Here is a 14,889-nt window from a genome sequence, read left to right as displayed (position 1 = left end):
ACTGGCGCCACATCGGCACTCATGGCTCTCTAAGTGCCTTGGGAAATGCAGCTCGGAGAGGCTGCCCAGCACCGCCCACACAGATGCAATGGACGGAGAGGGAAGGCGGGCACCAGGACACCATGGAGGCAGGCCGCAGTAAGGTGTTGGGGAGCGATAGGAAAGCGGGGAGGGCATGTCCCTGCACGCGGTCCCCGCAGCACGGCCAGGAGGGATTCCTGAGTGCAGAGCCAGGAGGAAGCCCTGAGCATCTGAGACCCGGTCGGCGCGGGGCCCAGAGCCCGGGTTCCTGCCCCGCCTTTGCCCCTTCCCCACCGCACTCTCCCTTCGAGGCACATCCCTACCCACCACTGGCTACACTCACGCCCGCCCACGCCCCGCCCTGCACATCGCCGCAATTGGCCCGCCGCTGGGCCGCGAAACGTCATTTGCTGATTTTGCCGTCATTCACTTGCTCCAGCCAGTCAGCGTCGCCAGAATCCCCGCGGGCTCCGAGCCTGAAGCCTGCCCTCCGACCCAGCCTAGCACCCTTCACGCCGCGGAACCTGGCGGGCCGGAAGGTGCAATGCAGCGAGCCGCCCCACCCCTGCCCCGGGTGGACTGTGGGCACCACGCCCAACCTCGACCTGAGCGGCGATGGAGGCTGCAGGTAGGGCCCAGCGTAGGGGCGCCAGAGCGACGGGATGAGGGGCGGGAGGGCAGGGCGGGTGCTGGGGTGCCTCCCAGGTGTCCTGACTGCGCTGGCTCGGAAGGTGACGCTTCTGAGTTGGCGCGAGCCTGAGCACGTACAGCACCTTCCCCAGAACAGACCCCACACAGCATTGCCGGCCAGCAGGCACCCTGCAAAGCCAGGGGCAAGGGTCAGGAACGAGGGGTGATCACCGTCATCTCCCATTACGAAGATAACTGCAGTTGCAGCACGCAGCGACTCTCAGGATTTCAGGGGGCCCCCCTGCACCGCTGTATACTGGTCAGCGCAGGGGCTGTTACACTGCCCGGGCAAATCGCGCGGGGCCCTGGAGAGGATGTCCAGGACAGTAGGTGTCACGGTCTAGCCAGGCACACACTCAGGCGAGGTACCGCCCCATACTCCAGCCAGGGAAGCCCAGATGGACCACACGGAGGGCCGGTGCGGGGACTGGCCAGCAAATTGAGAGGAGCCTCAGCCTTCCCCATCGTCAGCTTCCAATCAGGCCAAGCAGGGGGCCCAGTTTCCGTTTCACACCTGGGGCCGGCAGCTGAAGCCCTGCCTTTAGCCTGAGAAACAGCCTGCAGAGCAGGCGGGCACCAACTTTCTGCCGCTCTTGGTCCCTGTCAGCCACCAGGCCAGCTTGGCCAAGGTGGGGGAGGGGTCTACTGCAGCGCTGCAGGGCCCCTGTATGCTGACGCAGGACCCCCGGTGCCCTCATCCAGCCTGGGGAATGACCATCGAGACCAGAAGTCCCGCCCCGGGCAGCAGAGGGACAGTGCGGGGAGGACACTGAGGGGGGCCCAAGCGGGGGCGGGGGAGGCTGCACGGCACCCAGTGACCCAGCAAGAGCATGGACTGGGCCAGATCCGGTTGGGGAGCACATGGTCCTGGGGTGCTCCCCACACGCAGAGCGCTCACCACAGCCCTTTGGGGTTTCGCTGGCAGGGACTCTTCCCCACGTCTGCAGCTCTCCGGGTTGCTCCCTGGGCTCTGCATGGGCTGCTCCCGGGGCCTACCGAGCAACACAGATGCCTTCTTTAGTAGACAACCGCCATGGCCAAGAGCCACACATCCGACCGCCCGGCTGAGGTGCAGGGGGGCAGCCAGGACGGGGCTCCGGGGCCCACCTTGGTTCCTTCCCAACACTGAACACGGACCGCAGCACTGCCAGGGGTCACTCCTGAGCACAGTTGGGAATGCTCTCTACCCCCCAAATCAGAACACCACACCTGAAGCCACCAAATTTCTCTTCTTCTGCTCCCTTTCCTCCTCCTCCCCCTGCTCCTCCTCCTCCCCCTCCATCTCCTCCTTCCCCTCTATCTCCTCCTCCCATCTCCTCGTTCCTCTTCATCCCCTCCTCCCATCTCCATCTCCTCTCCCTCCATCTCCTCCCCCTCCATCTCCTCCTCTTCCCCCTCCATCTCCTCCTCCCTCCATCCATGTCCTCCTCCCCCACCACATCTCCTCTTTCGCCTCCAGTTCCTGCTCCTCCCCATCCATCATCTCTTCCTTCTCTTCCTTCTCCTCCTCCCTCTCCTCCTCCTCCCTCCTCTGTTTGTCCTCCTCCCTCTCTTCTTTCTCCTCCTACCTCTCTTCCTCCTCTTCTCCTCCTCTTCCAGGTCACACCCTGTGCCACTCCGGGGCTGCTCCTGAGTCTGTGCTGTGGGTTCTTCCTGTTCTGGCTCAGGGCCATGCGGTGCAGGGGTTCTGGCCTCCTGTGTGCAAACTCCCGAAGGTGGTCCTCTTCTCTCTCACCTCTCCCAGGCAATGCTGGCATGAGGAGGTAGTAGCACCCTCAGGAGATCCTGCCACTCCCCAGACGCACCTGGGACTCTGCCCTGAGGAGCCCTGAAATGGGGCTCGGGCTCTAAATCCAAGTGCATGGTGCAGGCCCTACCCTGACAACGGCCAGCCACTGACAGGCCACCTGTGGGGGGATTACCCATCTTCCTGGGGAACGGGGTCTCTGGGAGGTGGTGAGGATGGCGTGTGGGCGCTGGTCCTGCCTATGTCTGTCTCCACCTTCAACTAATGAGGTCACGTTGTGGGGGGGGGACAGGACACCACCCCTCGGCCTGGAGGAGCTGGACTCTGCAGGGTCCAAGATTTAGGCTTAAGAAGTGACTCATCTTCCCGGAGGGACAAGCAGGACCCAGGCCCGGCCAAGAGCATCTCTGCTGGCTCCCTTCCTGGGAAATTCTGGAAGATTCCCTCACTCAGCCATTCCTGAAAGGAATCTTCCTTCGCCTTGTTTTTTTTTTTTTGGGGGGGGAGGGGTCACAATTGGTGGTGCTCAGGGCTTACTCTCAGCTCTGGAGATTATCTGTGGTTCCAGGATGCAACCGGGTGACAACGTGCAAATGGACCCACAGTACTCAAACTCCATGTTTCAGTGCTCATTCCACTAGAGGAGAGCAGTGTACATTTCAGGCCCTTCTCCAAAACAGACGCTTCCATGTTCCAGGCCATTCTGCTCCGGGGAAACTGGTCCATGTGTGATGTAATTTTCTTCAAAGACTGGTCCACATTGAAGGTAATATTCGTAGTTGGAGAGTGACCCTAGATTGGGCTGGTGCCTTTGGAGCGTGGGACACTGACCCATTCACGGCGCTTCCACTAGAGGGAGACCATGCCCTATTCAAGGCGGTAAACCCAAGGAGGCTGGGCAAGTGTTTCTCCAGAGGGAAGCATCTCTCTTCCAGGTCTCCTACGCGGAAACCGCTTATGTTCAAGGTCATTGGCCTAGAGGGACAGGGTTCAAGGCAGTTCTTCGAAAGAATCTGGTATGTGTTCTAGGTGCTTCTCTTAGGTGGTTCATGACGTGACCCTAGGGGAGACTTATCATAGGGGTACTCGGGTCCATGTTCAAAGCAATTTTCCTAGAGGGAGTCTGGCCCATGTTGGAGGACATTCTCCAGCATGGGCTAAGCTTAGAGGTTGGTCCAAGTTTGAGGTCATGCTGCCAGTGGGGAATAAGCCTCAAGTTAGACTCATCCATAGTGAAGGAAGGAAAACTAACGGTGAAGGGGAGAAACTGACCTAGCACTGTCATCCCGTTGTCCATCGATTTGCTCAAGTGGGCGCCAATAACATCTCCATTGTGAGACATGTTGTTACTGGTTCGAGGCAATTCTCCAGAGGAAAACTTGTCCACATTAGGGGCTGGAGAGATAGCACAGCAGGTAGGGCATTTGCCTTGCATGCGGCCGACCCAGGTTCGATTCCCAGCATCCCATATGGTCCCCTGAGCATCGCCAGGAGTAATTCCTGAGTGCAAAGCCAGGAGTAACCCCTGATCATCGCCAGGTGTGACCCAAAAAGAAAAAAAAAACATGTCCACATTCAAGGAATCTCTAATTGAACACATAAGAGACATCCAATTTTGAGTTAATTTTCCTGGAGGGATACTGGCCCAGGTTCAAGTTAATTCTCCTTGATGGATTCAGGTCTGCATTTGAGAAGATTTCCTCAAGCAGACTGATTCATATTTGATGTACATGTCCTACAGGAACACTGGCCCTTGTGCCAGGCCACCCCTGGAGAAGATTACTGGTCTGCGTTGGTGCTAGTTCTCCTAGAGGGACATCAGTGCATGTCCCAAGCTCAGAGCTTTAACAGTACCAGGAAGAGAGCTGGAGAGGAGATGGAGGGGAGAGGAGGAGATGGAAGGGGAGAAGGAGGAGATGGAGATGAGAGGATGAGGTGGAGTGGGAGGAGGAGATGGAGGGGGAGGAGGAGATAGAAATGGGAGGATAAGAAGGAGGGGGAGGAGATAGAGTTGGGGAGGAAGAGATGGAAGGGGAAGGAGGAGATGGAGTGGGGGAGGAGGAGGTTGGAAGAGGAAAGGGGGGAGGAGATGGAGCGGAGGAGGACATGGATGAAGGGAGGAGGAGATGGAAGGGGAGGAGGAAATGGAAGGGGAGGAGGAGGAGATGGAGCTTGCTTTGCACGCGGTCAACCCGGGTTCTATTTTGAGCACCCCATTATGACCCCCCAACCCCCGCCAGTAGTAATTCCTAAGTGCTGATCCAGCAGTAAGCTCAGAGAATCTCCAGGTGTGGCTCCATAGCCAAACCAAACAAAAACACTACCAAGAAGAAACCAACATAAAGAAGTATAACAGCTATCATGGGACTTGTGCTGTATCCCCAGACCATAAATTCTCTTAAACAGCAGTCACCCAGAATCTAAAGCATGGATAGTGCCCTGGGTTATTTCCTCCATACTACATGCACACAAACACAGAAATAAACACATATGCAAGGAGGTAAAATGAGCTGACTTTACTGTAGCAACATGTAGGGTATAGTATAACATAACACAAGGTCCAAGAAAAGCAAAGTACAGATCTGCAGAGCATATAGATTTTCACTCATGTTTAAGGTTTTGGTGAGGGTTGGAGACATAATACAGGGGTAGGGCACTTGACTCACAAGTGATTCATCTGGGTTTGATGCATGACACACCGTATGGTACCCCTAGCCCCACCAAGAGTGATCCTGAGCACAGATATAAGAGTAAGCTCTGAATGTCTGGTGTAGAAAAAAAACAATAAATATTAAAATAAATGAATAAACTATTGGTGATTGCTTAGAAAAGAAAAAAGAGGGACCAGAGTGATAGTACAGCAAGTATGGTGCTTGCCTTGCATGTGACTGACCCTGATTTGATTCCCATCATCCCCAGGTGGTCCTCCAAGCCCGCCATGAGTAATATCTGAATGCAGACCCAGGACTAATCCCTGAACACTGCCAAGTGTGTCCCCCCAAAAATAGGGGGGGAGAGATAGTACAGTGAGACAAGTGCGTGCCTTGCATGTAGATGACCTGGGTTTGATCCCCAGCATTCCATACGGTCTCCCAAGAATGCCCAGGAGTGATCCCTGAACATCGCCAGATGTGATTCAAAACAAAAAAGAAAAACAAAAACAAAGAGTTCGCTGAGATGAAGAAGTAGTGCAGCAGGTAGGGCGCTTGCCTTGCATGCAGATGACCTGGGTTTGATCCCCAGCACCCCATATATTCCCAGAAGCTCTGCAGGGGTGATTCCTGAGTGCAGAGCCAGGAGTAACCTCTGAACACCGCCAAGTATAACCAAAAAATATTTTTAAAAAGAAAGAATAATGAGGTGGCTAAAGAGTTCATCCACAGTCTTTCTTAAAATTCTAACTACTGGGGCTAGAGTGATAGCAGAGTGGGTAAGGCATTTGCCTTGCGTGCGCGACCGAGCCGGGTTCGATTCCCAGCATCACATATGGTCCCCTGAGCACCGACAGGGGCAATTCCTGAGGGCAGAACCAGGAGTGACCCCTGTGCATCACCAGGAGTGAGCAAAAAAGCAAAAAAAAAAAAAATTCTTACTACTTGCCAGGGCTGGAGCGATAGCACAGCGGTTGGGCTTTCGCCTTTCACGTGTTCGATTCCCCCGCCCCTCTCAGAGAGCCCGGCAAGCTACTGAGAGTATGGAGCCCGCCCGGCAGAGCCTGACAAGCTACCCGTGCGTATTGGATATGCCAAAAACAGTAACAATAAGTCTCTCAATGAGAGACGTTACTGGTGCCTGCTCGAACAAGTCGATGAGCAACAGGATGACAGTGACAGTGACTACTTGCCAATTCTTTGCGCATAAATGAGGCACCATGCTGAAGAAACATGGCATACCACCATTAGGCAGTTTAGAAATTTCTACTTTGATTTTATTTTTACTTGGGGACCATACCTCGTGGTACTCAGGCCTTACTCCTGGCTGGGTTCAGGGATCATTACTGGTGGGGCTCAGGGAAACATGTGGGGTGCCTGGGATGCAACCAAGGTTGACTGTGTGCAAGACAAGTGACTGCCTGCTGTGCTATCTCCCCAGCCCACTCATTGTAACTTATGTATGGGGTAAGAGCCGAGCCAAGTGGTGCTCGGGGAACTCTATGCAAACACAGAACTTGGAGGGTAGGGCACATGTGAGCAAGGGCCTTCATTGTCTTCTAGCTCTAGAGCCACTTGGAAATTTTTTTATTTATTTTAATTTTCGTTTTCAAGAACTGGGGCGGGTGATTGAGCCACATGATACTGTGCTCTGGGCTTACGTCTGCATCTGCACCCACGGATCACTTCTGGCAGTGCTCTGAAGACCCTACTCAACCCTCCAGCCAGGGTTGGCTGCATGCAGGGAAAGCGGCTCACCAGACTGTTGCACTTTATTTTAAGGTAAATGCCCCATGGGCAGCTGCCAGGACTTTCAGTCAGAGGCATCTGTTTGGAGAGCGGGACACTGAGGCAGGGCAGACACAAGGCTGCAAGGAGCAGGCGCCCTCCAAGAAGCCTCGCGGCGGCCATGACGAACACGCCCTTCCCCCCCCCCCAGGGCTGAGCCCAAAGAGGGGGCGCAGGGCCAGCAGGCCCGACCCACTCGGGACGCCCGGGTCACCGGGTGCTCCGAAGGGATCGTGGGCGACGCCGCCAAGCACGGGACCGCTTAGGCCGCTCGGCGCCGGGCGCACCCGCGGGACAGTGCTCCGGGAGAGCGCGGGAGTGACACGGGCACTGGGGCCCAGGGGGCGGCGGGACGAAGCCGCGGCCACCGGGGGTCAGTGGGAGGGGGCCTGGGGCGTGGCAGCCGGAGACCGGCGGCTCTGGGGGTCACTTGACGCCAATGCGCACGCGCACGGCCCGGCGCCCTGGCGGCTCGTCCAAGGGGCTACGGCCTCCGGAGCGTTCCCACGGGAGCCGGGGCGAAGCGGGCCGAGGCGAACAGGCACGGGCAGGGCCGGGCGTCCCGGGACCGAACCCACGACTCCCGCCGCGCCCGCGCCGCGCCCCGCCCACGGCCCAGACCCCGGGGCAGGGCGGGGCCGAGAGGGACACCCACGCCAGCGGCGGACGCCGATTGGGCTGAAGGCGTGTCAGCTGGCGCCGCAGGCCCCGCCCCGCCGCTTCCCGCCCACCCATTGGCCGAGCCGCCTTTCCCGCGGGGCGGGGCTTCCGGGGGCGGCCCGAGCGGACGGAGGAGGCGGCCGTTGGTGTCAGGGCGCGGCCCGCAAGCCCGGTCCCGCCCGCCGCGTCGCCTCCACCCTCCGGGCCTTGGCGGGACCCCTCCAGCGGGGGATCTGGGCCCCGGTGCCAAGACCCCCGTCCCGAGCCGCTCCCTCCCGCGCCCTCGGCCCTCAGCCTGGCCTCCCTGGGCTCCCACCGCGCCCCTGGCCCCTCGGCCTGGCCTCCCCAGCCCCCTACTGTGCAGGCCCCCACAGCCTGGCCTCCCCGCGCTCCCACAGTGCCCAGCCTGTTCCCGCGTCCTGGCCGCTGAGTGGCTCAGAAGCGGGGTGCGGCTGGGCAGTGCCAGGCGCCCCTTCTGGGGATCTGGGCCCTGGGGCGTGGAGGCTCGTGGGTGGGAGCAGCCCAGCCTTCAGGCCGCCCTGAGGGGCGCCCCCGCCCTAGCCCCCCCGATGCCTGTGGATGGAGGTGCCCGTGCTGGCGGGCAGGAGTGTGGTGCCTTCCTGGGCACCCCGAGTCTGAGGGCGCCGCTGGGCCCTTGGTTGCAGCCCCAGGCTCGCCCCACTGGGCTGCTCCTCAAAATGACCGGCACAGGCTCTGCCCCTTTCCCCACCCACCCCAACCCCTGCGTGAGATTTGCTGACCAAGCCTGGGCTGGCCAGGGGCCCCTTTGGTCGTGGGCTGCTCCTCCTGGATGGGCACCACGTGGGCATCCCCCCCTCCCCTGGCACCTGTGGTGCCACAGGGCTGTGGCTAGCCTGGCGGGAGCCCTGGGGGGTGTGGGGATGCGCGCGCTCCCGCCTGAGCTTCTGGCTGAGACCTGGAGCCCCTGGTCGGTCAGGCCTTGGCCAGAGCCCGGTGCTGGGGTGGGCCTGGGACCTTTGGGAAGGACAGGAGAGTCGCTGGCGCCTCCCCCCATGCCAGCCCAGGCCAAGGATGGGGATGCGGGGCTGCCTTGTAGCTTTTGTGGTTCCCCTGGAACCAGGGCACAGGCGGCTCACCAGGGGTGCCCCTACACACACACACCTGCAGGTAATCCTGAGGCTTCTCCCACTCCTCTCCCTAGCACTTCTAGAAGCCTCCAGGGGTGGCCACCCCTACTTTGGGCTGGTAGGCCTTGGAGGGAGGGTGGCAACTGCTGGCTGGACCTGACTTGACTGGGATGCTGGCGCCCTCGGGTGGCGTCTGGCCTGAGGGACAGTCCAGTTGGCCGTGCCCCTGTCCTGCCACTGCCCTGCTTGCCTGATCCCCATCCTATCAGAGGGTGTGTTTCACAGCAGCCTGGCAGCATCCACGCCCCTGCTATCTTCCCTGGAACTGCTGATGCCTCAGAGGCTAGCCCACTGCCTTGGGGGTGAGGGCACCCCAGGGATATGGAGAGTTTTCAGCTGCGAGTTAGACCCTTTCTATCCCCCAGTTGAGAGCTCCCAGGACCCTCATAGTCCCGGGAGCCTGTTGTGGCACTTGGAACTCTGGAACACTCAGGAGGGGGCTAAGGAATTAGATGGGACAGAGGGTCACCAGAGTGCACTGCAGCGCAGAGTGGGGCCAGTAGAGTAGGGCCCTGGGGAACACTTGGACTGCAGATGATGCCATGTCACAGGCCTGGGGCTCAGTTCTGGAGGAGCCCTCAGGAACCCTCATCTGTCGCACAGTGGGCGGAGGCGGTGCCGCAGCGGTCAACGAGCACCACAGGACTGTCATCTGGGAGGCCAGTTTCTTCCTCCCTTCTCAGGCCAGACGCCACTATGTTTTCTCAGCTCACCTGGGCCCCCTTCTTCCCCAGCCTTTCTTTCCTGCAAGGGCTCAGGCAATGTCCTCTGCATCACACCCCCTCCCCCATGGCGGCTGCTCACACAGGCACGCGGCATCCTCCTGCACTCCCTTCAGGATCTCTGTGCAGTTCGGGAGTCTTCTCTTACCCACCTCTGCCACCACAGGCAGCCCCGACACTGGGATTGAGAGGGGTCCGGGCTGAGGCTGCAGGGCCCACACACACACCACTCAATGTCAGCTTTCCTTCTCTTCGGTGTATTGGAAATGCACAAACGCCTCGTGACTTTTAGTGTCACATACAAGTGTGGGGAGACAGAATCAGCAGGCAGACATAACCCCAACTGGAGGGAACAGGCGCAGCCTGGTGCCCACAGATGTTTGCAGAGAGCCTGTGGGTGCTATGCCAGTCGAGAGTTGGCTGAGTCCTGCCCCTGTAGCCAGGAGCCCAGCACCCTGGCTTCTGGGAGCTGTGCCAAGCCTCCATGCTTCCCCGCTGTCACTGGCAGTGAGGACGAAGATGCGAGTTGCAGGTGGCTCGGCCCTGGGTTTCCTTAGCACCGTTTTGAGAAACAGATGTAAACTTGGATGATTACAAAAGACCCCTGGCAGGAAACCCAGAGGGGAGCAAAATGCAGGCAGGTAAGGAACAGGGGACCTGCTGGCCACGGACTCCCTCGGCCCTTCTGCCCCCTGCACTTGGTGCCCAGGGACACCAGGTGTTCCACCCACAGCGTCACCTGCGATCCCAAGCCAGGTCCCCACTGGCCACGCCCCAGCCACCATGCTCGCCTTGGTAAGTAGTGACCAGCGTGCCGGGGAGAAGTGAGCAAGTAGCCCAGAAGCAAAGCACGCCTGTGTTTAGAGGTAGATGAGCCCTGCCCCATCAGCAGGACCAAAAGGCGGAGCCAACAGAGCCAGGGGCAAGCCTGCAGACCCCAACTTGCCCCAGCAGCAGAAAGAGCCCAGAGGTTAAAAATAAACGGTCTTTTTATTGTGTCCACAAACACAAAGTCAGGGTGGCCTTTGGTGAATCCCCCCGACGAGGTGACCACACACAGGAGGCATGCAGGACAACAACCAAGTGCTCCTCTTCAGGAGAAGGGGCTGCCCTCCTGGGCCTGAGCAGCAGCGGCAAGCAGGGAAGGCTCAAAGGGCAGGGCCTGGGTCTGCGGCCTCCAGGGCACAACAAGCAGAACGAGGCAGGCTAGAACACACAGAAAAGCCCCCGCCCCCACCCCCACCCCCCAGACACGGCCAGCTCTTCAGGGCTCCGTCCAGAAGGGGTTCCCATCCTCAGCCTGCATGGAGTAGTAGACGAAGAGCAGGAAGGCAGCAAAGACCAGGAACAGAAGCAGCTGACCCCAGAGCGGGACCTGGCGGTCCAGGCCCAGCCCCGCCGCTGGGGTCTGCTTCTCCGGACGGATGGCACGGCGAGCGAGCCACGAAGGGGGGCCAGAGGAAGAAGACACAGGGGAGATGGAGGGAGACGGGTAATAGGTCAGGCCTCTTGAGATGCTGGCGACCGGGCGGTAATGCGCGATGCTCTGGTAGGGACTGTCGCGGCCAAACAGCTGGCGTTCCCTGAGACAAAGAGGGGAGCTTGTGGGCCAGGGAGGCTTGGGTCACGCTGGCAAGGCTCCTGGCCCGGGCTGCCACTCACCTATCCTTGCCATCCTCAAAAGAAAAGAGGCTGTCCTCGCGAACCTGCAGAACAGTTGGGGGAGGGTGCTGGAGACAGCAGGGCCAGCCCGCAGGCCCCACTGCCCACCGCTCTATGATGACAGCAGCTCCCAAGCCCAGCCTCCTCCCCCTCCCACCAGGACCGACACACGTGACACGCTGGGGCCTAGCTCCCACCCAGGCCTGGAGAGCCTGCAAACAGAGGGCCCCTGACTGGGCAGGTGGGTGTGGCCCTGGAGGTGGTGGTACCACCATTTGCCTAAGGAGGGTGCCCGATTCTTCCACATCCCTGCCGTCTGCCCACGCTGGGCACTGCGGCTCACCTGGCAGTTGAAGGAGTCGGGATCCACCAGGGAGGGGCACGGCTGGCGGAAGCCCTTGTTGGTGCCCGCGCTGTCCGACTCGCCATAGGTCTTGGTGCTCAAGTAGCTCTCCTCGTAGTAATCGTCATTGTAGCCTGGGGAGGAGGACCCGGGAAGCAGGGAGTGGACAGCCGCCCCGCCGCCCCCACCCCACCATGCTGGGCCCCTGAAAAGGTGTGGCTACTGGGGCTAAGGCTCGCCAGAGGGCCTGGGGGTGCCACGGGGGAGGGGATGGCGGCGTGGTATTGGGGTGGCCGCCTCCCCCGCCTTACCTTTGCTCTGGTAGAGTAAGGCGTCCTCCTTCTTGGGCAGATCATACATGTCCGAGTCGTCGGAGGCTGGATTAAGGTCGGCATGGGCGGGGGTGGGCGCCATCGTTGGCCCAGCGACCCCCGTTTCCGCCCCCCGCCACACCCTGGCCCCCCCCGCCCCCTCCCCACCCCGCCGCCGGCCCTCCCCCGCGGCCGCCCGGGGGGCGGGGGCCTCACCCGAGAGCCGCCGATACGAGTACGACGACGCCGCCGCGTTGGGGGGCGACAGCCGGCGGCGCTGCGTCTCGTACTCGAAGATCTTCTTTTCGTACAGCTTGCGGGTGGAACCTGGCGAGACACGGGCGGGCCGGTGGGCGCGCGGGGGCGGCGCGGGGCGGGGGCGCGGGGCGGGGGCGCGGCGGCCGCCTTACCGACGACGGGCCCGTGCGGGATGTTGTACTGGCGCAGCACGGCGGCCAGCTCGGCGTCCGACAGCACGGCGTAGTCGTCCATGGCGCGGCGGCGGCGACGGTCGGGCCGAGAGCGAGCTGTCTCTGCGCGCGGAGCCAGGCGCGAGCGCGTCGGGAGCGGCTGCGCGCGCGTCACGGCCCCGTCACGCCGGCGTCACGGCCGCGGGCTGGGGGCGGGGCCGGCGGCGGGGAGCAGCCGGCTCAGACCGGTCGGGCCGTGGGAGCGCGCGGCCCCGCGCACACGCCCCTGCAGGCGAGGACGCGCGCGGGAGCCGCCTGCGCACGCCAAGACTGGCCGACGACGCCGGGGACGGCGGGCAGGGGGCGCTCGCGGGCGGGGCCGGGATGGCGAACTGGCAGAAACCGGCCGGGCTCCGCCGGGGCTGGGCGGGACTCGCGCGCTCATTCCCTCGGGCGCCGCCCCGTCCCGCGGCCCAGCCGCCTCCCGTTCGCTGCCATCCAGCGCCCGGGGTTCACGGACCGGACCCCGGCGCCCTCCCCAGCAGCCGCGGGCAGGGGCCAGCCCGCCCTGGGAGCGCCGGACCCGCTCGGGCACCGCTGCCAGCGCTCTGCGTGTGGCCCCCCCCGCGCGGGCCACAGCGAGGACCTCGAAAGACGCCCCCACGTCCCCGGACTCTGGGCTCTGTCCACCTGCCCCCGTCGGTCCTCACCGCCTGCCTCCCGCCTTTCCTCCTTCTCACCCCACCCTGAGGAAATGGGGGCACTGGGCCAGGCGGTCACCAGCGCTCCAGGAGCAAGCGGCTTTGCGAGGGACCCAGCGTGCCAAGGGGCACTGGCAGAGGGCGCGAGCTGGGCGAGGCCCAGAAAGCAGGAGGCAGTCCCCAAGCTGCAACACTGGGACAGCAGGGGCCTTCCGTCTTTCGGAACCGCCCCCCCCCCCAGCTCGCTGTGACCCAGGAGATGGCTAGGCAGGGCTGAACCCTTGCAGGCAGGCGACTGATTCCAGTAAGCCCTGCAGGGGGTCCTCCGGGACAGTCCCCCACCGACCCACACTGCCCAGTGAGGCCCTTATTCTACAGAGCCGTTCCTTCCCTAGATAACAGTGGCGAGGACCAGTTCTCATCCAGCAAATGGGGTGTGGGGCTGCTCAAGGTGCCCTGCCTTTTAGCCCCACCATGGAAATGCAGGGTGTTGGGTGTAAGTAAGGGTCAGCTCCCGTGTAAGGGGCCCTAGAGTCCCTGCATGGCAGCCCCTGCCCAGGCGGAGGGATGGGCGGGACTGACAACACAGGGGACTCTGGCCCGCTCAGGCAGAGGCTGCCTATGGGATTTTGCATTTGGGCCAGATCCCTGTCCCCAGCCCCTCTCCAAGCCTTCTTTTGCAATGCTGGCCCCTGTCCCGGAGCTTTGGTCCTCCCCCACGCCACCCCTCCCATACAGACCTAAGCTGTTTCCTTATGAGGTCAAGGAATTCCAGTGTGCCTTCTCCCCAAGGAGCAGCCCGGTCCCCGCACCTGCCTCGGCACTCTGCCTTTTATGTCCCCTCACCTCACCGTGCTGACCCACCAGAGTGCCCGGCGAATATAATCCAGGAGGTGGAACTGGGACATTTCCGGCACCCACCCCATGAGCACCTTCAGCTTTCCTGCACCACAGACCCCTCCCGGCCCCCCCAAAAGCAGCCAAGCTCTTTAGCCTAGAGGCCCCTGCACCCAGTTGTCACAGAGAGGAGGATCTGGGTACCCAGGGAGGGGGGAGACTCACCCTAGCGTCTTGGGTGCCGCCAGGCATTCGCTAATGGTTCCCCAGCCAGAACCTGGTCCGCAGGCCAGGACGGTGTGGTCCAGAGGAGGTTCAGGATCATCCTAAGGGAAATCAGGGACCTGGATCAGGGGCCTGTTCCCTGGGAAGGGTGGGCAGAGATACCGAGAGCAGTTTCTTTGGAACTGCTGCCAGGGCGAAAGGGTTAGGAAGCTGCTGATTCCAGGCCTGAACTAAGAACAGTTTCTCTCTGACTGCGATGACCTGTGAGTAGAGCACTGGCAACACAAGCCCAGAGAGCTGGAAGGGCAAGTCACGCGGGCAAGTCACAAATGCAGTTCTCAGTCTCCACGAGCATCTGTGGGGACAGCTGGCCACGGAGCTCCTGAGGTTTTCCAGCAGATGAGAGTCTCTCAAGGCCCATCTAGGGCCGTGGCTCGACAGGCTGGAACACAAGCTCCATAGGCAGGACCCTCAGTTCAGTCTCCGGCACTGCTCGGCCAGGAGTGACCCCCTGGGAGTGGCCCTCTAGCAAATGGGGATGTGAGTTCCCAAATAGCAATTTTCCCCATCTGGTGTGGGAGAGGGTAGGGCATTTGCCTTGCATGCAGCCGACCCGGGTTCGATTCCTCCATCTCTGCCGGAGAGTCCGATAAGCTACCAAGAGCATCCCACCTGCATAGCAGAGCCTGGCAAGCTACCCATGGCGTATTCGATATGCCAAAAACAGTAACAAGTTTCACAATGGAGACATTACTGGTGTCCGCTCGAGGAAATCAATGAACAATGGGATGACAGTGCGACAGTGACAGTGGTGTGGGAGATGGAACCTAGATCCTCATACATATGTAGAATGTGCTCCATCCATCTCCAGCCCCTGAGTCAAAAGTAGAGTGTCATGGGGGCCAATCTATAGTACAGTGGGTGTGACACTTGCCTTGCATACAGCTGACCC

General features: G+C 61.2%; 1 protein-coding gene across 1 annotated transcript; it reads right to left on the bottom strand.

The window, feature by feature from the left end:
* Window positions 1-10,419: 10,419 nt before the first annotated feature.
* Window positions 10,420-12,357, bottom strand: EMD (emerin). The gene is made up of 6 exons (XM_055120686.1): window positions 12,175-12,357; window positions 11,981-12,091; window positions 11,765-11,830; window positions 11,454-11,587; window positions 11,111-11,154; window positions 10,420-11,031 (listed from the first exon to the last, which is right to left on the bottom strand). The coding sequence occupies exons 1-6, from the start codon at window positions 12,254-12,256 to the stop codon at window positions 10,713-10,715; spliced, it is 756 nt and encodes a 251-aa protein (XP_054976661.1). The 5' UTR covers window positions 12,257-12,357; the 3' UTR covers window positions 10,420-10,712.
* Between the last annotated feature and the right edge of the window lie 2,532 nt (window positions 12,358-14,889).

The sequence above is a fragment of the Sorex araneus genome, chromosome X (genome assembly GCF_027595985.1).
Source record: "Sorex araneus isolate mSorAra2 chromosome X, mSorAra2.pri, whole genome shotgun sequence".
Taxonomy (NCBI): Eukaryota; Metazoa; Chordata; class Mammalia; order Eulipotyphla; family Soricidae; genus Sorex; species Sorex araneus.
This window is presented reverse-complemented; position numbering and strand designations above follow the sequence as displayed.

Coding starts and splice junctions, on each gene's coding strand:
- EMD (XM_055120686.1), bottom strand. CDS start 12,256: ATGGACGACTACGCCGTGCTGTCGGACGCCGAGCTGGCCGCCGTGCTG. Junction 11,588..11,764: donor CTTACTCTACCAGAGCAAAG/GTAAGGCGGGGG, acceptor CCTCCTCCCCAG/GCTACAATGACGATTACTAC. Junction 11,155..11,453: donor CCGACTCCTTCAACTGCCAG/GTGAGCCGCAGT, acceptor ACTGTTCTGCAG/GTTCGCGAGGACAGCCTCTT.